Source organism: Equus asinus, chromosome 2 (assembly GCF_041296235.1).
Source record: "Equus asinus isolate D_3611 breed Donkey chromosome 2, EquAss-T2T_v2, whole genome shotgun sequence".
NCBI classification, from domain to species: Eukaryota; Metazoa; Chordata; class Mammalia; order Perissodactyla; family Equidae; genus Equus; species Equus asinus.
Window position 1 is genome coordinate 84,501,547 of NC_091791.1, and position 24,989 is coordinate 84,526,535.

General features: G+C 42.0%; 1 protein-coding gene across 4 annotated transcripts in view; it reads left to right on the forward strand.

Moving 5' to 3' along the window:
- PCNX2 (pecanex 2) overlaps positions 1–24,989 on the forward strand; it is a 281,436-nt gene that overhangs the window by 226,731 nt on the left and 29,716 nt on the right. For all 4 annotated transcript variants that reach the window (XR_011496310.1, XM_014854585.3, XM_044758805.2 and 1 more), the window contains one exon: positions 18,412–18,665. Coding sequence is in view for 3 of the 4 variants with exons in the window: in XM_014854585.3 (XP_014710071.3) it covers positions 18,412–18,665 (254 nt within the window). In the remaining variant the exon portion in view is untranslated. The remainder of the gene's footprint in view (positions 1–18,411; positions 18,666–24,989) is intronic.

Genomic DNA, 24,989 nt, shown 5'->3' on the forward strand with positions numbered 1-24,989 from the left:
CTATAGTTTGGAACACAGGGCTATTAAGAGAGCATAGAGCTTGACAAAATCTAAATTATGCTTTTGTTGCAGGAAGAATCCAGTTGACCTAAAATGACTGTTCTGTTTTTTATCTCTTTGTACCGTATAATACAGTATTCCCAGGGAAGCTCTTGTTTTCTCTCTCCTCCTCAGGTATTTTTGTAAAAGAGCTCTTCAGCATTTCACTTTTCTTTCCAATTTCCTACTTTCCCAAATAGCCGGCTTGCTTCTGGTCAAATTTTAAACTACTTTAGCACAACCTGGGGCAGTCAAAATACAGATGTGTTGGTTCTCCTCCTGAAGCGCACTGAAGCCGTCAGTGGAAACCCGAGCTGCTCGCAGCACAGCCTGACTCTCAGGAAATGAATAATACACCCCGGAGGACGGCAGCTTCCCCAAGGCCAGGGAGCAAGGAGGTCCACCTGTCTTTCTCTCACTGAAACGGATGCATTTGTATCAGTAGGAACTCTTAGTTACAAGTGACAGAAATCAACTCTAGCTTAAGCGAGATAAGGTACTGCACAGGCACAGACTTGCTGAGAAGGCTGGAGAAGCAGGCTTGGTGGCGATCAGACAAGAGCCAGGTGTAAAATCACACCGCAGCACTAATCCTGTGACGATCAGACAAGAGCCAGGTGTAAAATCACACCGCAGCACTAATCCTGTGACGAGGTCACATCGCAGCTGGTGGACCCAGGCACTGCCCTCACATCATCACTATGACCCCAGATACTGGATGCTGCCGCTACCACTGCTGCCCTGGAAACTGGATGAAGAGCCCCGGAGGCCACCTCCCTTCCAGAATGTGTTCCCCATGAGCCCTGCTTCTTTGTGTCACCAGCTCATTAGCCAACATCTGGTGTGGATGCATCTGATGGACAAAGCTGAAATCACGTGTATGTGCTCTAGATGCAAAGGTGTCTGGGAAAGAGAGTGTCTGATTTTTCAGTTCCTGTAGTGGGAGGTGAGACTCATAATATGGGTACCTTGGTTGAAGTCATGCTAACTGCTGTAATAGTTGTCTCAAATCTCATGACTGACTCAATAGATGTTTATTTTGTACTCACATAGAGTCCAGTCAGTGAGAGAAGGCAGTGGGGGTGGCGGATGGTTCCAGTCCACACTACCAGGGACCTGGCTAATGGAAGCTCTGCCTATTCCCTAGCACTTTGCTTTTGAGGTCACCCTGGGTTTCAATATCAAGCTGCCGAGTAGAGAATTCCATGGATGATTGTTATGGGCCAGGCCTGAACCTGTGATATATCACTTGCTCTTACATTTTAACGTCCACAGTTGACGTAACTACAAGAGAAGCTGGAAAATGTTGTATAGCTAAGTACCCAGGAGAAAAAGTAAGGGGGTTTGCTGAACAGTTAGCCAGTTTCTGGCACAGTGGATAATTTTCCAAACTTAGATCCTAGGTAGCCCAAAAGATTGATCAAGGTCCATGGCACATCCTATTTCTGTTGGCTGGTACTATAGTGAATGATCGGTACAAATTCAAATCAAGAATACAAATAAGGAAGCCGTGTTTTTCTCTTCTACTCCTCTTGGTTCATGCATCCCAGAATAGCAATGTATTCTTTTCTCTTTAATGTAAGGAAACAGGGTTGCAGTTCCCCTGGTGCTCTTGGGTTTATGAGTATTACTTTCATCTACCTAACCAGTCTTTAAGGAAACCATTCAAGAGTTGACAGATTAACCATTGGCTTTAAATCCAAGTCAAGGTAACAGATAATGTGCTTCAGAAGGCCACAGTGTGAGGGGCACCAAGTTCAAGGGTTTTTAAAAGAAATGGAATCTGTTGGATTTTAAGTTCCATTTACCGTCATTTGAGTAGGTGCACACAGGAAAATGGAAAAATGAGAGTTGGTTATCTGTTCAATCCGTTTCTGTTCTCCTTTAGTCGTCTAGGTGACCTAGGCTGGTGAGTTAGTTTATTTCTCTTAGAAGAGGACAGGAATGAATGAAGAGTCACAGTGCTGCTAACTAGAGGAGCCAGGCAACTTGAAAATACTGTCTGAAGAGGCAGAGAACCAAGAATAGGAGCAAAAAGACAAAGGTATTGGAGGGAGTCTTTTATGAGACAGTGGTGAACTCTGAGCTAAGGAGGGAGCACTCCCCTGTGAAGGTGACATGCACCCTCAGGACAGCCACAATCCCATCACTTCCTTCTTCCATTTAACTAATGGGAGAAGCAAGGCCCAAGGACATGAGTACTTTCCTGAGGCTCACCGCTAGTTAATAATGATTCTTTATCTTTAACCAGAACCTCTCTTTCTACGTGATCATTTTCTCTTCTTCCTTCACTCCTCCTTTCAGGTATTTGTTTGAAATTTGTGCCATCGTGTTTATCTGGTTTATTAAACACTAAGTAACTGGGATGTAATGCCTTCAGTCACTTGTGCAGCCTTACAAACACCCCATATCATTTTTCTAGTTCAAAAACCCCCACTTTATATCAGGATATTCAACAGGGCAGCACTTGGGACCTGGCCTCTCAGAGCCTCGATTTCTTCGCCAGCACCTCAGTGTGATTTCCTTTCCAGCTCTGACAGCACATCAGTTCAGGAGATATGAAGTGCTTCCACCATACGACGTAGTTGGGGGGAAGTTGAACTTCTTTTCCTTGCTGGAGTTTGAGTATAATTCCCTCCAGGGAGTAGGTGTTGGTGGTGGTTATCCCAGTGCTTGGGACCACAGCTGGCATCAAGGGGAGAAGTTGAGCAGCTGCTGACTTCCTGTTGATACATTGCTGTAACAGGAAAGGTTGACAGCCTAAACGTTAGTCTGTAGACTGGGGAGAGGAGTGGGCGTCGGAAGCCCTACCACAGCGATGAAGCAGAATGGAGGAATTCCAGGCAAAGGAAAGAAGAGGACTTGCTATGATGAAAAGTGATGGAATCCGAAGGGCTGGGAGGATGGAATCCATGGTAGTTCATCCACAGTGACAGGAGAGAAGGGAGAACATAGAGCACAGATGCAAGTAGAGAGTGGGTGTTAGAGAGAAGGCAGGAGAATGGGAGAAGGAGTGGGGTGGGGAAATATAGTTGGGCATCGTGAAGAGCTCACTTGAGGTTAGTGATCATGATTTTAAAGGAAGACCTGTTAATATTGCTTGTGTTTTTCTCTAAGCCATGTTCAGCTTCATGAGTGCAGGTATGGAAGGGCAAAGTTGGAATTAATCAGGATGGGATTAAGCCAAATGCGTTTCATGAAGTAAGACAAGGAGAAGGGAACTGACAGTGTATACAAGGGGGTGGTAATGATTATAATGCCTTGCTATGGAATGTAAGTTGAGAAAGGAGGGAAGTGAGGGTATGAGAGACGTGGGAAAGAGGACCTGGTGATAAGACTTCCTGGATCCACAAAGGGTACAAGGATTGTACCCTTGTTGAGGTTGAAATATTAGAGGAAATAAGCTGGAAAGATAAGAGATGGTTGCTGGAGAGTATAATGTTTGAAACCAATATTTATAGTGGGGAACCAGTTTTTGGGTTAAGCAGTCTAGGGTTTTGACAATGGAAATGAGTGGCTGAGGTTAAATGGAAGATGAGACTATTGCAGGAGTGGAGGTTGGGGGCCAGGATATAGAAAGTAGCATCCCTGTGGATACTGAAATCCCAAGAATGATGGCAAGAGGTATGTTGGAGAGTGCCAGTGGACCCAGAGCCAAAATCTTCATGGAAGGACTGGAAGTGACCTAGAGGGGCCATAGAAGACATCAACACGAGAGGATGGTGCTGGGGGTGGGGGGGGGGGCGTATGGTGCAAGAATGTCCTGAAAGTGTCAGTGAGAAACAAGAGGATATCTTCTATCCTCTGCAGACCCAATGGTGAGAGGAGTGTGTGAGAGCCATCAGTCCCACTTGGGAGAGCTGCAGAGGAACAGAGGGAGGCAGGTTTCCAGTAGAGCACTAAAGACAAGGGGAGAACATTTGGAAACGAAGTTGAGGAATAGATCATGAATTCCAGAGAGTACGGCAAAAGGGCTTCAAGAGTTTCTGCCTGGGGTGGTGGTTAAGACAGGGTTAGAAAATGTGACTTGTAGAACAGTATGGAAATTAGCCTGCAGGGAGTCCTGGGTTTCCCATGCAAATGACTTGAACGGCAGTAAAGCAACATTGTCTCTTGGGATGATGAAGTGGATCCTGTCATCTAAGCCTGGGTCACATGCTTGGAAAGTTTTGAGGCTGCTGAAATGAAATTTAGTTATGCGTGTAGGTATGCATGCAACTTTCATTATCCTCGTTAGCATAGCACTGCTGCAATTTTATCACAGCAAGATCTTTTCCAGAGATCTTCTTAGGGGAGGTCTTAGGAAATATAAAAAAGTCATTTGGTAAAGTGGGTTTTTGGAAAGCTCAGGAAAAATGAAATCAGAAATGCATGGTGTTATGTGGACACTTACCTTTTCTATTATTTGTGTAACTACATTTTTATCTCTTAATTTATTCACTTCTCAGTGTTTCCTTGCGATGAATGTTACTGCACTTGTATATATTTTCTGCATTGCTGTGTGATCAAGTATTTCCAGTTTTTGCTCATATACTAGTTCAAACAACAACACAAAATCAATGTAGGTTACTTTGTCCTTTTATTTAAAACAAAGTTGTGATAAAAACTATGTTTGTATTTAGGTGTTTATATGTGTAAATCATTAACCCTGAGATCAGGACATTGCCCATGATGTTGGGCATGTTGTATCGATGTTTCTTCATAAAAAAATAATAAGTAATAATTTGGAAACCAAAGCGAGTTTATCTTCAGTGTTCTTGCAGAGTTTATATACTCAGTTCTTTATTCCTGCGGGCTATGAAAAGCTGACTAAGCCAGGCTCTGTTAGACTGTGAGACCCTCAAAGTCTGACACACCTTCCTTATTCAGGTCCCACTCCCAGGACATTGAATGGCTCATGGTAGGATGCCCAGTAAATATTGGTTGAGTGAGAAAATAGAGATAGTCTGTAGTGTCCTGAGCACCAGTTATATGTCAGGTACTACTCTAAGCACTTTACTTATACTATCAGAATATTCCTTATGATAACTTCAGGAAGTAAGTACGTGTTATTTTCCCTATTTTACACATGAGAATATTGGGTGAATGAGGTTCAGCAAGTTGCCCAAGGCTTCACGGTCATCGGTGTGGAGGAGGGGTCAACACCTAGATGTGGCTGAGTTGAAAGAAGTAGACCCCACTGCATTGGAGGGGAGGGAGGAAGGAAGGAAGCATTGAAGGAAAGAAAGGAGAGAGTAAGAGAGGGAAAGAAGGATGGATGGAAAGAAGGAAGGAAGGGAAGAGGGGAGGGAGGGAGGAAGAGACGGAAGGAAGAATAACTAAGGAGAGAATATGAAAGAAAAGAATGAGTAACCATTTTTTTTTTAACAATCTATTTGGTTGTTGAAACTCAAAAATAAAAGCTTTACCGGAATGTGCTCCTAAATGTTAATATGGCAGCATCACTTTGAGCAGCTCACTTTCTTGAATTACTTTCTGCCTTAGCAACCGTGAAGCCTGGATGCCTCTTGCAGACTGAACATGGAATGCAAAGGTGTGGTTATCAGGATGTAGCTACACGTGACCATTGGGTCTGGAAAACATCAAAAAATAGGATTTATGTTCCTGTCTGTGTGAAATGTTATCAGCCATCTCAGAGTTTGGCTAACACCCCATAATCACCAGCCTAGGGGGACATTTTAAAAATATCTATGTAACCTAATCTTATCTAAAGCTAGTCCAACCCAAACCTTTATCCTAACTGGCTAATCCATGCAGAGCCACAGATCTCCCCCTAATCTTGGAACTATCTAGAATTCTCTCTTCTCTATGGCAACGTTTAGGTCGTTAGTGAGTCCTTAATTCTTATGTCCACATAACTTGGGTAATCTGTTAAACCCCTTGGTCCCAAACTTTACCCATAAAATACTAGATTCTCCATTCAGAATTCCTAAACACATGGTTTTCTTCATTTCAAATTGTGTGACATGTTGGGGGGAGAGATAAAGCCATACTTGTCTAGATAGCAAGTCTGGGAAGAAAAGGGGCTTTCCTGTGGAACAGTCACAGAGTCTGCATACTTTAACATTCAACACTCAAAAATAGGTTTGTGGGAGAAAAGGAAGATAATACAGCTTTGAATTAAATATGAATTAGAAAGTACCCAACTCTTCTGAGTACAGTTGAGCACATTGCTTTTCTCATCCATAAATGGGGCAGGAGTGGGGGAAAAACATATCATTTACGGAGATAATTATTATATATTACACATTTCTCATACTTATGCTTCAGAGCTGACCAATGTAAGTTGCCTTGTGTACTAAGCGACTTGGTTCATTTCATTTTCTCCTGTGGGCTGGTAGAATAAAGTAAGTTCAGGAAACTTTCGCTCGTCATTTGCCAAGCCTCATTAGACAGCGTGTGATAAAGGAAAAATACTGATTTTACATTCAAAAGACCAGACTCTTCCACGGGACAAGTGGCTTTTGAGACTCAATGTCCTTCTTTATAAAAAGAGAAATCACACATGCGTAACCAGGTTGATGTGTGCATCACATGAGATGCTGTCTGACACATCACTTTTTAAGTTGGTAAGTCACATCCTCACAAAAATACATCACGTTTTGCAATAAAAGTTCTCTGAGAAAATCTATGCTGTTTCAGTTAAAGGTATTACACCACATTTGAAATCTAGGTTGCCAAACAGGCCACAGGAAAAATTTTATTCTTATGGACAGATCTTAAAGCAGAGTGAGGCTCTTTGGAATATAAAATTGTTGTAATAAAAATCTCTGCTATGCCCACAAAATCAAACATGTCATAAATTATTCTAATGTATTTTTGTCTTTTTCCTCTACTGCACGCTGGCTAGTGTTTTACATATGCCAAGCAATGAGGTCACCAGGAGGTCTCCTGGACTCTCAGTGTGATAGTTAAAAGAGGCATGAGTCCCATTCTGCTGAAGGATTGGAAATTGGGACTAGGGGAGAAACTGCCTGCTAAAATAATAAAGAACTAAACTCATTGTGTCTGAACAGGCCAATCCTACGGCTTGTTTTAGTTCTGCTCTGTGACCTTAGTCATGTCGCTAGCCCAGTGCCTGGCACACTGGGATGATGAGGTCAGTGGCTATTTTAAATTAAAACTCAGCTCAAATAAATGTTTAGTAAAGTTATTTAAAACATTATTAGTAGATAACGCTAAATATGATACTGATGATATTTGGGGTTTTCTGTGGAATCCAGTTAGTCAGATTCTTTGAGACTACTGAGCATTATTTCTCAAAGCACTGGTATCAGATAAGGAAGAAATTCGGAGGGCCAGAAGACCCAATCTTTAAAACGTCTTGTGCATTTAGGCTTTAATATGCATGTTCTTGCTGTGTAGCTTTTCTGCTGCAGGGACCATTTTTAATGTGTCCCTTTGATGTCCTCATCACATAATGGCCAGCTTCACCATCATTTCCTCTGGTTCCAGTGAACCCCCTGTTCACTGACCTGGGGCTGTGAGTGGCTGATTTCTCCATCACTGGTCTCTTCTCCTTAGTCCTCCAAGGTGGCCAGGGAATGTTTCTTAAGTGCAACTTCCCTCATGTTTCCTTGGGACTTAAGGTTCCCCATTGGCTGCCTGTCACCTTCAGAATTAAGTTCCCTAGGAGTCAGGTTCCCACACAGTCTGACTCCAGCGGCCTGCCTTGGCCCCTTGCTCCCCCTTCAGGGATCCTGTCCTTGGGCCCAGGCTTCCAGCCAGGAAGGTGCCTCCCTCACGGGTTGTTTGGAATGGAGGCGAGGGCACTTTTGGTTGATTTTTGGTTGCTGGACCTTCTATTCAGACAACCCTTCTCCTTTGGCTTCCCGGCTTTCCCGAGGGCATATCAGCTCCACCTGGCTGACCATCACAGCAGGTGTGCCTACACTAACCAGCCACACAGAATATCTACACTCCTGTGCTTGTCAAAGAGAGCACATTAAAATTCACTGCTGCTCAATACACAATAATTGTCAAAACTAGGGGGAGAGAAATGATCCATACCAAGGACTTCCTGAAAGGTATGAACTTCTCCCAGTCCTCAAGCATCTCTAAATCTGTTCTTGGTGATACCAGATCTCTGGAGAATCACATGCCTAGGGCTGAATTGTTTGGGCCACCTAAAGAAGTGCTTTTTCTTTATTGCACTTTGACCATATTAGAACAGCTCAGCAAACCTTGTGTTTGGGCTTCCTGTGAGATGCTATTAAGGATGATGTTCACCGTATTGCACAATGTTCTCTTTATGAGGATCCTGGGGATATCATCTCTCTGTTGTCTTTGCCAGAAATAGCTATGGTCCTTCCAAGCAATTATTTCATTTTTGTCTTAAGGACTCAAGAAACTATTCAAGTTATCTTTCTACACTGGCTGCCAGAAAGCCGAAGTGAGATCTGTTGCCCACCTTTAATAAATACAGAGGGCATCACAGAACACAGTTAGGGTCTCTTGACATTATCCTGGCTTCATCCTGTTTTTCTTGTTCCCATTTTCACTTAAATTTTATCACTTGCTTTCATACTGTATATGCCTTTTTAGATCGACTTCATTCCTTTTTGAAATTAAGTGTGCATAGATAAACCAGGTCTGGCCTGTCGCTGGTAGATGTGGCAAACAGCACTTAAATGGGGGTAGTGCTTGTTCCTTTGGAAACAAGAAAAGGGAGGCAGAAGGGGTCAGCTGGTCAGGAGGGGGCTGCCAGTCGCAGCAGCAGTGGTTGCCTCACATTTTGGCCACACGCAGGAAATGGATAGATATCCTGTGTGGCAAGACATCTGGGATCTACTAGATACATTTTCAGTTCAAACACTAAATTTCATCAGCTTTAATGAGGCATTCTCGTCTATCAGAACTAAAAGATTCCAAGATACTCTGAAAATTGATTTAAAAAATATTTATTGAATGCCTTTTATGTCCTACTGACTTAGACCATGAGAACACAGCAACATAAAAGATGCTAGGAGTCAGTTTTAATGGAAACACCAGACACAGACATCATTCATCTCCACCAGTGGCATGAAAGGTCACAATGTGGGGGCAATTGACCTTCAGTGTTCCCTTTAAAGGGAATGTACTCTAAACCTTGTGAGCCTCTCTGAGAAGAATACGGGCCTTGATTTGCATTTGAACAGCAAAATTAGAGCATTGGCAAAAATGATTGGCTTTCATTATTTTCACATTCTTTTATGCTGTGGTGAGTATGAATCTTTTGTTCCTCAGAGAAGGTACCGAGAGCCCCCTGAGCTGAGTGTTTCAACAGTTGACGGTTGTGATGTCTCTGCCAAGCCTAGCCATCCTTCATAGCCAACTGTTTCCTCAACTGGTTTTCCATCAATGTAGAAATGCACCCATGCTTCTCACAGTGTGTGACGGGAGACCTAGCTCACTTAATAACTTACTTCACTTGGATGGTAGAAATCCAAAATCTGCACCATCTTTTGTACACGAAGACACACACGTGTGTGTGCACTCACACACAGAAACACACACACATGAGCAATCCTTCCAGTTTGTTTGATTTAATTTTTTAAAGAACCTGACATTCAGCCCAATGTGATAAATGCTAGACCCAGATGGAAGAATGAAGGAGGGAAAAATTGGAAAGAAACTCAGATTTTGGAGGCAGGTTATTTAACCAATTTTGCAAGGTGAAAATCCTCCTTTATGCTTCTTGCTCATGTAGTCTATTTCTAAGAATAGTTCTACTTCTCCCATTGGAATAATTTCTTCCTAAATTAGTTTATTAACTTGCAGCAAACCAGTGTTGTCAGTGCGCCATTTTGGTGGGAGGAGACGTCTCCCAGCGCTGGAGTCTAGTGCCTGCAGTCCTTGGTCCTGGGGGCAGATCAGTTAGGACTCGGTGGTCATTACTCACTCTGGATGCCTCAGAACATATGGTCTGAATTACTCACTGCTTACAATTCACCTATGTATTTCTGTATATTTTTACCAGAGGGAATAAGTTTTATATTGCAGAATGAGCTAAGAGAATTTTGAAATGTTTGAAAAAGAGTACTTTCGGCTAAGACCCAAAGCAATAAGGTCTTGGAGAAAGACAAATGGAGTCATAGATCTGGGATCAGCCTTTTACTGTTTCACTTTATGTTATATAACCTACTTGCTTTCTCCTTCTTGATCTTGACTCCTTTTTCATAGACTGATTTCCCAACAGTTGTGTGTGTACAGTATTATTTGAAGGTTGTAATTTTCCATCTCTGACTGTAATGACCATCTCATTCATGGGTTCTGTACAGAGGCTTAGTCTGACCATTGCCTTTCTTTATCTGTGTCCGTAAATAACATAATAGAGTATGTTGCATCTGCCATGTATTTTCTCAACAGGGCATCTGTTTCCTGTGCATACAGTGATCTGGATAAGAATTCTTTCATTTGTTCCTTCAATCATTCCACTTTGTTAGTACCTACTGAGTACCAGGCACTGTGAATAATGATAAGGGATTCCAGAAAAAGTGAATGGTGTGGAAATGAGTATAGGGACAGGTTTCATGTTTGAATTAAGTCTGAAAAGACATGTAGAAAGATTCAGAGACTTACTCTTTTGGCCATGACTAAGTAACCAGTGCTGGAGTATCCTTTCTGCCATAAGCAGTTATAAAAGTGGGGAAAATATATTAATCAACTGTTTTCAGATATTGGACCATAGACAGTACAAGGCTCTGAATCATTGAGAGAAAGGAAACACACAAAGTGAACTTCATAATTGCCCCTGCTTTCTTCCTGGAGGCACTTTCTTATCTGTAGTACAGGGAGGTGGGGCCCAAACAGCACAGTGGTCTTACTGAGCCAGGGAGACAGAATCAGAGTTCTGGGATGCTAAGGTAGCTGGACTTTGTGGGTCAGAGTACCAGACAGAAGTGAATTTCACAGAGATGGAGCTACAGAAATCACTATAGGGATCCCCTTTAGTGATTGGATGAATATTAACCTGCTCTAATGTAGGCAAAGCCTGACAGAGAACAGTAACTGGGAAGTTGTGAGCTAAGTAGAGATTATGGAGGCCATAATCTGAGGGATGTAGAAATTCCACTCAGTTGGTGGAGAGTTATTGAACATACCAGGAATTCAACTGAGACCCCAGGAAGGCCAAACTTTAAGAATGGAGATCTTATCATCTCAGAATAAGGACTGTTCTAGACATTACCAACCAAAGGTTAAAAACAACTTCCAGAAGGATCAAACTGACAAGCTGATGTGCAAATAAATTAACTCCGTAACAAAATATAGCTCTTTCTAAGGGAAAATAAAAGTCCAGACTGTCAACACTATAATGTCAACAATGCCCAACATATAATAAAAGTTTCTAGATATATAAAAAAGCAGAAAAACATGATCCATAACCAGGAAAATAAAACAGTAAATAGAAACACACACAAAGATGTTGGAGTTAACAAAAAAGAAATTTCAAACAGATATTAAAATATTTAGGAATTCAAAGGAAAAATGATCCTAAAAATGAACTAATGAAGACTATCAATAAGGAAGAAAAGAATATCAAAGAATTGAAATTTTAGAAATGAATAAAATAACAATGTCTGAAATGGAAAATTTAGAGGATGGATTTAACAGAAGAAAAGATTAATGAACTTGAAGACAAGGCAGTAACTACTATCCAAATAAATAATAAAAAGACCAAAGAGGGGCCAGCCCTGTGGTGTAGTGGTTAAGTTGGGTGCACTCTGCTTCAGTGGCCGTGGTTCGCAGGTTTGGATCCCGGGCATGGACCTACGCCACTCCTCATCCATGCTATGGCAGTGACCCACATATAAAGTGGAGGAGGATTGGCACAGATATTAGCTCAGGGCTAATCTTCCTCAGGAAAAAGAAAAAAAGACCAAAGAAAATAAAACGATATCAAGCATTCTAACATATGTGTAATTGGAGTCCCAAAAGGAGAAGTGATAAATAGGAGCAGAAAGAAAGTTGAGGGAACATTATTCAAATATTTTAAATTTGATGAAAAATATCAATCCATAAATCCCAGGAGCTCAATACATCCAAGCAAGATAAATGAAAAGAAAACCCAACCTGAGCACATACTCATCAAATTGCTGAAAATTAAAGGTAAAGAAAAACCATAAGAGCATCTGAGATTTTTTATCATAATTTTATCAAGACCCTGAGAGAGTTTTAAAAACAAACATTATATACAAGGAAACCACTGTGAGAATTATCACCAACTCCTCATAAGATATAATGCAAGCCAGAAAATAATAGAATGATATTTTTTAAGTGCTGAAAGGAAAATAAAACTATCAACTCTGAATTCTACATCTAGGGAAAATTTCCTTCAAACGTGAAGGCAAAATTTAAATATTTCCAAATGAACAAAAGTTGAGATAATCACCAGCTGACCTGAACTATAAGAAATATTAAAGGAAGTTCCTCAGCTTGAAGGAAAATGATAGCAGATGGAGAATTGATTCTACATAAAAGAATGAAGATTACCGAAAATCACATAAGTGAGAAAAGATACTTTTTTCTTTTAAAATGCCTTTAAAAATTGACTGTTTAAAGCAAAATAATAGCAATGTATTGTAGGGTTTAAAATATAGGCTAAAGTAAAATGTTTGACACAAAGGACATGAGCAGGTAAATATACCATTGTAATAATCCTACATTATAGAAAGAGTGGTATGAAATCAATCCATGACAGATTGTGATAAGGTAAAAATACGCATTGTAATCTCTAGGGAAACTGCAAAAATAAAGAGTTATAGCTAATTGATATAAAAGCTGATAGAGGATACCAAATAAAATACTAAAAGTTATTCAATCCAAAAAAGAAAGAAAGAAAGAAAAGTTTGGAAAGAATACAAAAAGAAAAAAATTGGACAAATAAAAACAGATAGCAAGATGGTATATTTACACCCAGTCACATAAATAGTCACATTAAATGTAAGTGGACTAAACACTATAGTTAAAAGATAGAGATTATCAGACTAGATAAAAAGGCAAGTTCTAACTATATGCTGCTTACAAGAGACATGCTTTAAATACAAAGATATGGATAGGTTAGAATAAAAGGTTAAAAAATTATATCCCTTACAAATGATAATTATAAGAAAGCTGGAATGGCTGTATTAATATCAGAATTCAAGATGAGGTATATTACAAAAATAAAGATATTTCATAATAACTGACAAGTCAACTCATCAAGAAGACAAAACAGCCTTAAATGTGCATACACCTAATAGCAGAGCTATAAGAAATACAAACTGATTAGGTGAGTTACAAAATAATTGAATGGAATGGAAATCAAAAACAGAGCATATAAAATATTGGTGAGATACAACTAAAGCAATGCATAGAGAAAAATTTACAGCTCTAACGTTTTATAATAGCAAAGAAGAAAGGTTTTAAATCAATGATCTTTGCTAGAGGTTGGCCAATTATGACTCAGGGTTTAGAAGGAATTTTACAGTTTTCAAAGGACGGGAGAGGGGAAGGTAGGGGGAGAGAGAGACAGAGAGAGAGAAAGGAGGAGAAGGAGAAAGAAAAGAAGAAGAAGAAGGCAGTGACAGAGACCATATGTGACCCACGAATCTTGAAATATTTACTCTCTGGCTCTTTACAGAAAAGAAGTTGGCAACTTCTAACTTATGCTTCCACTTGAAGAAACTAGAAGAAAAAGATAAAGTAAAACACAAAGCAAATGAAAAGAAGATAAAAAAGATAAACACAGGATATCCATGGACGAGAAAATAGAGCAACAATAGAAGACAATCAGTGAAACCAAATGTCTGCCAAATGAAAGATCTTTACCCAGACCAATTAAGAAAAAAGGAAATAAAACACAAATTACCAAGATCAGGAACTAAAAAGGGGACATTACGACAGATCTTACAGACATTATGATAATAATAAGGGAATATTATGAATTTAACATGTTACATGAAATTAAAAATTCATTGAAAAACACCTATCCAAATCTGACACCAGAAGAAAAGAATATCTGAATAGACATACATGTTCTAAAGAAATTGAATTCGTAAGGAAAATAAAACAAAAACAAAACAACCTGGCCACAAAGAAAACTCCAGAATCACATGGCTTCACTATTGAATTCTGTTAAACCTTTAAGCAAGAATTACCACCAATCTTGCTTAAACTCTTTCAGAAAATAGAAGAAGAGGAAACACTTCTTAAACTCATTTTGTGAGGTCAGCATAAACTCCATATATAAACCTGACAAGGACACCATGAGAAAACAAGACCAATGTAGCTTGTGAATGTGTATGCGAAAATTCCTAACAGGATATTAGAAAACCAAATCCAGCAACATATAAACGTGTGATGTTTATCCCAGTAATGGAAGATTGGTTTAATATGTGGAAATTAATCAAGATAGTTCACCATAACAGAATAAGCGGGAAAAATCATATTGTCATCTCAATAGATGCAATAAAAGCATTTGCTGAAATTTAATACCTATTGCTGATTTCAATACAAATTTTTAGAAAACTAGAAGACTTCCTCCTCCTGATCAAGAGCCATGATGAAAAACCTACAGCTAATGTCTTACAGCTAAAAGACTGAATACCTCCCCCCAAACTCAAGAACAAGGAAAAGATGCTACTGCCACCACTTCTCTTCAACATTGTACAGGCCCTGTGCAATGAGATGCCAAAAAAATAAAAATAAGGTCATAAAGATTTTTTAAACTCCTCAAAAGTGTTGCCTACATTTACTGTCTGTGAGTTTTCGCCTCCGTTCTGTCTTGAATTCGCTCTAATCGGGTGTTCCCTCCCTTTCTCTTCATTCCACTGCAACTTCTCTTGCAAAGATCACCATTCATCTCCATATTGTCAAATCTAACAGTTGATTCCTCATGTAATTTGACCTATAGGCATCATTTGACATAGCTGATGTTGCCTCTTTCTTGAAACTCTTCTTTGTTTTTTTACTTGACTTTTGTGACTTCCTGGTTTTCTTTTGACCTCACAGGCCACTTTGTTCAATTACTTGCTGGTATCACCTCACCTCCCCAACCTCTAAATGTTGGAATGCTCAGAGCTCAGTTCTCAGACTTTTTCTCCATGCTATCTGTACTCTTTCCCCAGATTATTTTACGTAACCCTTACATACTGATAATTCTCTCAGATGTTATAAATGTCTGCCCAGAACCTCTCCCCTGAACTCAGATTTCTTAATCCAACTGCCTACTTGACATCTCCATTTTGATAAGTAATGGGCAGGCAAAACTTAACATATGCAAAAGCAAATTCCTGATCTTCCCACCAGCCCACCCAAAGGCTGCTCCCTCTGCAATCTTCCCCTTCGCAGTAAATGGTAATTTCATTTTTCATCTTGCTCAGGTCAGAAAACTTAGCATCATTCTTAGCTCATCTTTTCAACATCCCATATCCAAATTGGTCAGCAAATCCTACCAGACTACCTTCACATATACACAGAATCACATCATTTCTCATTACTTCCTCCAACTATGTTGTTCCAAAACGCCATTGTCTCTCATCTTTGTTAACTAACAGTCTCATGATTGATGTCCTGGTTCCCACCCTTGCTCCCTCGACAGTCCATCCTCTGGACAGCAGCCAGAGTGATTTTCCTCTAACATAAGTTAGGGGCAACATTTCTCCTGAACTAAAGCCATCCAAGGGCTCCCCAACTCATTTCCAGTGGGAGCTTTCCCTGTCACCTTTCTGTTTCATCTCCTACCACTTTGCTTTCCTGCTTGCTCACTCCCCTAGAGATCTAGCCACTTCCTTGCTGTTCTGGGGACATGAGGAGCATGCTCCCACCCCAAGGCCTTTGACTTGGTGTTCTGTCTGCCTCCAGTACTCTTCTCTCAGACATTACCTGCACTGACTGCTCTCCCATGACTCCACTCACACAGCCCCAGAAGCTTCCTGGGATCCACCCATTTAAAATAGCTATACCCACCCCAGCACTCCCTGTGCTCTTTTGCTGTTTTACTTTTCACCATCTGACATATTTTATATTTTTCTTATTGATTTGTTTATTGTCTGTGTTCTTCAACCTAAGTTTATAAGCTACACAAGGACAGAGATTTTTATATTTTTCTTTGCTATATCCCCAGTGCATAGAACAGTGTTTGACACCCTGCAGGTACTCAATATTTGGTGAGTGAATTAATTTGTATGTTAGCTCATTCATTTATTTATTTATTCACTAATTTCTACCTGCCAGTCACTGTCTTTATGGAGCTTACAGTCTAGTAGAAATAATAGTAATTTATTGAGTGGTTACTAATGACTTTACAAACGCCACTCTATTTTATCCTCACAACAGCCCATTTTACAGATGAAGAAATAAGTGTGGACCAGTCAAGTAACTTGACCAAAATCAAGTAGCTACTACCTTCCTTCAAAACCTGTTTGTTAATGACTGCCTTCCACTGAAATAATGTTCTTCTCTGCTGAAATTTATAAGATATCCTATACCCCCAAATTATTTTAAATACTTTAAACATATTTAAATAGTAACTCTTGACAAATAATTTCTGGATGCAGGCCCATACTGAAGCAAACTTCTCTTAAAATGAAGGACTTTCATACCCTCTTTCTTTTCTGCCACTCTCTACCACTTCCTGTACTTTTTCTCCTTCCTGACTCTGCTTCGAATGACTATTTTATTTTCCAGTGTGAGCTGCTTTTTCATTTAACTTTATTTTCATCCCTATATCCGCCTTTTCTTTCTGCTGTTCCTAAGCTACCCAGTTCATCTGTCCTCTAGAACTCTGATTTCATCCTTCTCTGTGATTCAGTTTTTTGTCCTTCTTTTTCCCTTCTGTCAATAACTATGCTTAGGACTCAACTATCTTGAAAAATAGACAGACCACCACCACCACCAATAACAACTACTTCCGTTGATTCTGCTGTCCTTCCTAGCTTGGCTCTTATTTCTAGTCTTCTCTTCACTGTGACTCATATTTCAAGTGGTTTGTACCCATGGTTATTACCTCTTACTTTGGTTTTGTCACCACCAATTCTGTCCTTATCCTCTTATCCTTGCTGGGCAGTCCATTTCATTGTTGAACTCCCAGTTGTTAAAATGATCTTTGTTATAATAAACTCTATGCCCTGAAGCTTTCTCTCATTGGTCATAATGATGCCTTCTGGAACTGCAGAGAACATCCAGTTCCCATTTCCGTATGATAGCTTCAGATAGTTCTTGAGGGCAACCATCATTCTCCCCAAAGTCTTCTTTTCTGCAAAGTCAAAGTCCTGGATTTTTCAGTCATTCTTCAGTAAGATAATTTTGAGTTATTTTACAACCCTGTATTTTCTTGATGTATAACTAACAATCTTTATATTCATGTTCAAATCAGTACTAATGTACTATCATTTTTTTAATGGAGAAAGTGAAACTTGCTCAGATCCTCCAGCTTTATTTCATTTTATCAGTGACTCTTTATGTGTAGCATACAAAGGAATAATACCAGGTGTATTCTGCACCATGCTATCCCTTTGTTTTGATGCTACCAAGATCACATTCAGTTTTTAAGTATTATCATACTTGGGGTTCAGATAATCAATGAAATTACCAAAGTATTTGTTAAATATGTTACTGTATATTCACAAATTGTGTAGCTGGTTTTTTGAACCTAGATGTAGGATATTCCATTTATTTCTACTAATTTTCAGTGTATTAGTTTCAGTTTGCCATCCCGTCTGCTAGGATGATTTTGGATTGTGAACTCTGCATTCCAGATGGTACCAGTAACCTCATGTCATTAGCATACTACATATGTTTTCCTTCAAATCATTAACAAAATTGCTGAAGAAGATATGGTGTCTCATTTTCAAAGATTGTTGACACTCATTCTTTTATCATGTTTTTGTAATTAACTCCTTTGGAAATATATTCAACCCACCCAACGTCCTGCTCCCCGTCATGAGGTGAGGTGCTGTGCCCTTGCAGCTTGGCAGTGGAGCTCTTCCAGGGCGCCCCTCCTGCTAACACTTCAACATGCACCTGGTTGCTCACAGACATATCCCCTACTGTCTTTCTTTAGCATCCTATCTGCTCAGCCTTGACTTGCACGTTTCTGGAAGGGGAACTCAAGGCTATAACCATCCTACATTTCAGCCATTTGTGTTTATGACCCCCATGAGAGTGTGTCTCCTTTTACACAAAAAATGGGGGAGGAGACAAGAATCAGAATGAATGTGAATTAGTACAAGAGTTGATTATGAGAACTGTGACTTACTTGGGGGCACTGTTTGAACTAAGAATTAAATAAATCTCCTGATTCCTAGATTCTCTTCAGCATCTTCCCCTCTAATGAAGGCAAAGGGAAAATCCATTCTAAACGGTTATCCTGGGACTTCTTGTATAACTTCCCTCGTGTTTGTGCTCTGCCAGGAACCTACTGCCAGCAGAGAGAGGTGGAAGCCATCATGGAAGGCGACGAGGATGACAGAGGCTGCTGCTGCTGCAAACCGGGCCACTTGCCCCACCTGTTGTCCTGCAATGCCGCCTTTAACCTCCGCTGGCTCACCTGGGAGATCACACGCACGCAGTACATCCTGGAGGGCTACAGCATCATTGACAACAACGCGGCCACCATGCTGCAGGTGTTTGACCTCCGAAGGATCCTCATCCGATTCTACATCAAGGTATTGCCCTGGGATCCATGCACCTGTCTAAGTAGTGATGCTGGGCTGGCTCAAGAGGCTCCTGAAAAACTTCATAAAGAGTTAGATTTTGAGGCTTCTCCTCAGCTTCTGAATCAGAGGCCCAGCGAGGTTTGGGAACCACTGGTTTCATGAAGAATTCTCAAGGGCTTTGGTTAGCCTAAGGTTCATACCCCAGGTCGTATTCTAAGCCTAGGCACTAAGAGGTGTCTGTTTTCTTACCTAGATCTGTTTCTTCACTTGTAACACAGCATTGAGTTGCTCGTGATGATAGTGATGATAAATTGAAACATCCTGGAAAGATTACCAAGCCTCAGTGTTTACGAGTTATCCATGTCAATTTAGATGCTCTGCCAATTTCCGCTTTAGAACTAGAATTATTTTTTTAAGCTGATGATAAAAACTCAAAAATGTAGCTAAATGATCCAATCAGGATTAACGATGACAGCCTTTTCTCCTCACTCGTGTGGGAGCGAAGGCCATATTGTTTCAGTTGCTCCGTACCCACCTCTGCCCAACCTGTGTTCAACCTCAGAAAATGTACTGGTTTGGAATAAGTCTCCTGGAGAACAAGTGTGAGACTTGCCCAAGGATGCAGCGTGATAATAGGAGCAACGGTATTTTCTAAGAGAAGGAACAGGCGAGGACAGCCGTAGCTGAGGAAGTCTTTGTGGTGGCTCCTATTCTGAGGGAGCATTTTGTGTGCTGGAAGCCCTGGATGATCCTCAGAGGGGTCCACATTTTAATGACATTCTAAACGAGGAAGCTCAGCCATCTGAGACCCCAAACTCCCTGCCAGCTGAGGCTGAGACAGGTGGTTCAGCAGAAATGAGGAAATATAAAATAAAAAGATAACCTGGGTGCCTGATGTTTCAGGAGTTTCAACCAACTAAAAAGGAGGAAATTTGGAATAGCTGCTCTGAGGAGCCCCAGCATCTGCAGCAATCGCTGCTAAAGTTTATAGAAAATAGAAAACAGACTGTGAAAGCCAGAAGGTTAAATAACTTCTAATTATCACAACCCAAAGTGGTTTCAGCAAGAAATGTTTGTGAAACCCTTCTCTGTGGCGGAATATTTAAAACAGATCTAACGGTTCATACTCACCACTTTTGTGTGTGCTAGAGACATGCAAAACTTTACATCCAACTCTCACACAACACTATATATGTTCTGCCTAACCTAACATAAATTGGGGAGATCAGAGAGTTGTGACCTTTTGCTTCCGTGGTGTTCCAGTAGCCATTACAAATGAGACAACGAGAAGTTTTTCAGATGGAGTCCACTCTAGGCAAACTCAGTATATCGATTGGTATTAGATTTGGCGTGGATCATGGAATAACAGTGGGACATACACACAAGGAGTATATTTCTCTCACACACACATGAAGGCTGGTATGGTAGCTCTGTTCCATGAAGTTCTCAGGGACCCAGGTTCCTTCCGGCTCCCAGGTTTGCCATTTTAAGTGTCTCCCCCATCTTAAGCTCCAGGCTTAAATGGATGGACAAAAGGACAGAGAAAATGAAGACCAAGGGCATGCACCAGCTGTTCCTTAAGAAAGATCCTAGAAGTTGTCACAGTATGCTCCTGCTGTATCACGTTGGCCAGAAAGTTGTCATTTGCCAGCTTCGAGGGGGTCTGGAAAGTGTATTCTGGGCGGCCATGAACTCAGATAGAAATGCTTGTTTTTTTCATGGAAAGAGAAAACAGATGTTAAATGGCAACCAGCTCTCTCTGACACCTCCCTCAAATAGGAGAGAAAATGTCCCTTGAGTATCCCTTTTAGTTCATAGGTGGCAACAGGATGGGGTCATTGCAAGAGGGCTGGATCCAGGGCCTGACTGGTCAAGGAGACTGGCAGGCCCATGAAGCAAGTGGCCAGGAGTTTACTCTGAAGAGGATAGCTGGGGCTAGCAGTATGAGTCTAGATTGGCCAGTTGGATGAGCCCTGAAGCCACACATCTACTTGTTACCTCAAGAATAGGGCTACACTCTTTCTTTTGCCATCCAGAGCCCTCCGTTGTTGTTTCTGTATGGGTTTCCACTCCCCGCTTCCTCATTTTCCTATGCATGCACATGCACACACTCTCTGTGCTTCCCATCTCTACCCCCTTTCATGGCTGCATCCTCTTCCTGCTCCTCTCTCCTTGTATTCTCTGCATGCTCCAGGCTGCCCTGGGGTCTGTGGCTGGCATTCACCTCCCCTTCCTCTGAAATCTTTTCTACTTCACCTTCTGGAAACTCCCTAAGCACAGCTACTGCACACAACAGATTCCTCTTTGGGTCTCCAGAGCTCAGTGTGATGACGTGCGTATCAAGGTACCCAGCGCCTTTTTTGGACTGAATGAACAAAGCTTCCAGATAATGTGAAATCCAGAGTCCAGGCCATATAGTCTGGATGGACAAGATCCAAATTTAGGCAAGGGTCTGAGCGACCTGCTCCAGGTATTATTGGCGAGAATGGGGTTCAATACTGAACCATATCTCTGTGAATCTAGAGCTCCCCATAAATGGCCTTTCCATGGGCCAGTCATGTAGACAGAGTTGGCCCCATCACGTGAGGTCACCATGAGTGGGAGAGAAGGCAGAGAGAATGGATGAGGTGCCCTCTGGATCTACCCTCTTGGCTTTTCCAGAAGCCTCGGGGGCCCCCTATCAGGACCTGCTTTTTCATGTCTCCCTCCATTGGACTGGTAATTGATATTCTTCCTCGCCTAACTCCTGGAAATGTGCCTCCCAATCCCTTGCATGTTTTCTAAAATGACAATTTGCAATCTGATAAACAAATCCAGGATGATCTGCAAATGGCAGAGGGCTGAGGGAAGCCCCCAGAATCTGCCAGGTAATAGTTGGCTTGTGGGAAAACAGTGGCCTTAACTCTGCTTCCTAAGAAAGGGGAGCGATGCTAACATGAGAATTTCAGGCGGAGAGGAGAGGTATGCAGTGAGATGGTTTGTTACCTAGCAGGATGCTTTTCACAATCCAGGGGCAGACTGGTGGCATCAGACTCCCCCAGAAAGCTAGACAATTACAGATGTCCATGTCCTACCCAGAAGTTCTGATTCTATGGGCCTGGGGTGTGCCCAAGCGCCAATATTTTGAAATAAACTTCCTAAGTGATGTGACACATAGCTTGAGAACCGCTACAGACATATTCGTGCTCAACAGAAACAGAATTTTCTTAACTCCAAATCAGCGCTCAGGAGGGGCTGAGATTTGGGGGCAGGTGGGGCCTGACGGTGGGTCCCTCCTGGTTAATTCACCTCTGCACCAATAGGCCTATTCAGGCGAGGCTCTCTCTGAACTCAGCACTCAGTGCCTCCTACCCTCCAGTGAGCGGCAGCTCAGAACTGCACACACGGCCCTGGTGTAGTTAGTTAAAGGAAATTTCAGGACTGGGAAGAAACAGCATTTTAGAGCAAAAACAAATGAATATTTTCTTCTTTGGCCTTGGCTACTTGGTAAACAAAATTGCCTTTGTAGCTCTGAATCGCTTCAAGTTTCAAGAGTTCGTTTCATTCTTTTATTGAACAGGCAAATTGAAAAGGAAGAAACACTTGGAATAATTCCTTTTGTCTCCTAATAAACTGGGTCAGTTTCCCCCCACCCTTTATGAATACATTTGAAATCATTTCCTTCCTGACGACTTGAGGTTTTCCCTGGTGTCTCCTCCATCTCGCCTCCATTTATTAGTGTTTAAAACCCTCTTAGCAGTCAAGAAATCAGCTTTCTGAGCGGGGCTGGTTTTCCTGCTGCCATTGTTTCTGCCCAGCTCCTTCCAAAAGGAGATGCGCTTATCGCCTGCCTTGCAGAATGAAGAGTGAAAGACCCGACACGTTGGTCTGCCTGCCAGGGCCCCCTTCCTCGAGTGAGTTGTCTGATGGAATACGCTGATCTACAATTAAAATGAGAAACCAGGAGGATCCCTGCTGGAGGAGCCAGATAGGGTGAATTAATGCCGAGGACGCCCTTCCTTCGACGCGGATCAAGTTCTCCACAGTCAATTCATTTTCACGTCCTTACTTATCAGTTTTGCTTAGTATTGTATCCATTTCACCCTGACAGATTCTGAAGGATTTCACACTGCTCATTGACTATGTCTGTCTGACAGAATTTCTTGCTAAGTAAAGTGGAAATGGGTATGGTTTGCACCTAGTTGGGGTGATTGTGTGTTTTCCTGGTGAGAGGGGTAGTACTGAGTCCCGCACGCATGGGAAAGCTGAGCGTGGGGCCAGGGTTATTCTCGGATGTCTACACTGCAAGATTTTGCCAGACCTAGAGGAGGAAGTTTCAGCCTCTGGGATTCAAGGTCCTCGTTAACTATGCTGACTTCATCGCTTGAGGGGTTATTTTAACTCTTCCTTCGAAATGAATGAAGAAGTAAACGTTCGTCTTTCAATTTTTGTTTGTTATTCCTGTCTGGTACGTGATTAGAATGTATTGGGAAAAATTAGATCAGATGTTTGCTAGAGCCAGATGTTCAGAGAGCCCACATTTCTTTTTACCCTTCGTAACTGTCAGCTGAGGAGCTGTGCCTTTGGCCATGGTCACAGAGCCTCTTCTGCTTGTAACTTTGGACCAGGTACTTAACCTCTACCTCACAGAAGCTTTCAATTATCCTGCCAGCAAGAAGACAATAGAACACCCTCCAGATTCAGAATTTACATGTTTAAATATTAGCTGTGCCCTCCCGTGGCCACCACAGGCTCAGCTGTCTCCTGTGCCCTAATGCCACCAGCCCCTCACCCCCTGCTCCAAACCTCTCCTAGGCTGCTGCTACTGCTGCCCGCCCTGAGCCTTGAGCTTGCTGGGTAGGTAAGTCATAGATGCCAAAGATAGGGCCGTTGCTCTTATTTCTTGCATATGTACCTAAGTGCTTCATAGGCATTCTCTCATTTTAAACCTCAAAACACTGATGAAAAGGGGGCATCAATAGCACTTCTGTCTTTCTCACCTCCGCTGTCAGCATCCTTTGGCCTCTTCTGCCTTCCCACCCTCCTTCTCTCCTCTCTCCCTCCTCCTTTCATCGAAGGGATTTCTTAAGGCCGGCATTGTTGTCCTGGGTGTAGTGCTACGGAAGGTGGGAGGACAAGTGAACTACTGAATTCTACTTACTGTCTGTGGACTTCACTTTGCCTCCTCCCCCATTTTGGGGTCAGGTGGACTGTGGAGCCCACTAGAGAATATATTCAAAAGAAGGAAGGCTGCACACCATGAGCCACACATTAGCCTTCCCCCTGCCCGGGCCGCCCTCGGTCCTCCCTGCAGAGAGAGGCTGAGTCAGGCATCTGTGGTGGTTTAGCCCAAATCCAGAGACCATGTGTGTCTGCTGTCTGCTCACCTGCTCAAACTCCTGAAATCACCTGAAACCAGATACCTCAGCAACCTCCTTGGAGCTCCAGATTTCATATCCCAGCCAAAGGGAGGAAGAGCAGGAGGGACGGGGGAGGCTGCCTAGAAAAGTGCCTCTTTGCCGGCTCACTTTCACAGCCTCATCCCCTAAGCCCTGTCACGTCCATTCCGCATGCGTCACTTCGGTCTTCTCACTTGGAAAGAATGTGCTTTTATAATCAGAGAAGGCCATCCTTTAAGGCTTTGGTTCTGCGGGAACACGTGTCACTGCCTCCTTGCATCAAATGCTGCCCCTCCTTGTTGCTGTGATTTCCAGAGGAGGTGCAGAAGGAGTTCCCAGGATCCTCCCCAGCCTCAGTGGCCCTGAGGGCCACTTCCCTTTTCCTGAGAAAATGAAGATGTAGTAAAGCGTAGAAGGGACTCCCCACTGTATACGTTCATCTCTGGCTGATGTACCCACACGAAACTTGGGTTTCCATTTTCTCTGTCACATTTTTACTTCTCCAGGCGTTTTTGAAGGGTGAATTCATCGGAAAACTACAAGATGGCCTTCAGTAAAGCTGTGACTCAGAATAAGAAAGCCCAATGGTATCATTTTCCCCAACTGGGACTCATAAGTGGAGTGTCTGATGGAGGGGAAACATGGGCTATTTTTGAACGCATCACAGATGTCCACTGTCTGGGCACCCAGAATTACGTGTGTATGTGTGTTGCAAGAGTTTTACGCCATGAGTGCTTCCCACAAGAACTATGTTGTTTTAGTTCATTAAACACTCTTTGGTCAGGGCCCTGGAAGAGGGTTTGCCCCAATGTCTTTCAGCTGCATCAGCCCAGCCCAGCATCCACAGAAGCCTGTAGTAACCCAAGAGTGCCTTTGGGCGCTTCCCTCAGAGAGGAGAGGGCTGGCTGTCACTCTTTCTCACCAGGGAAATTCTGTTCTGGTGCATTCTGTAGCA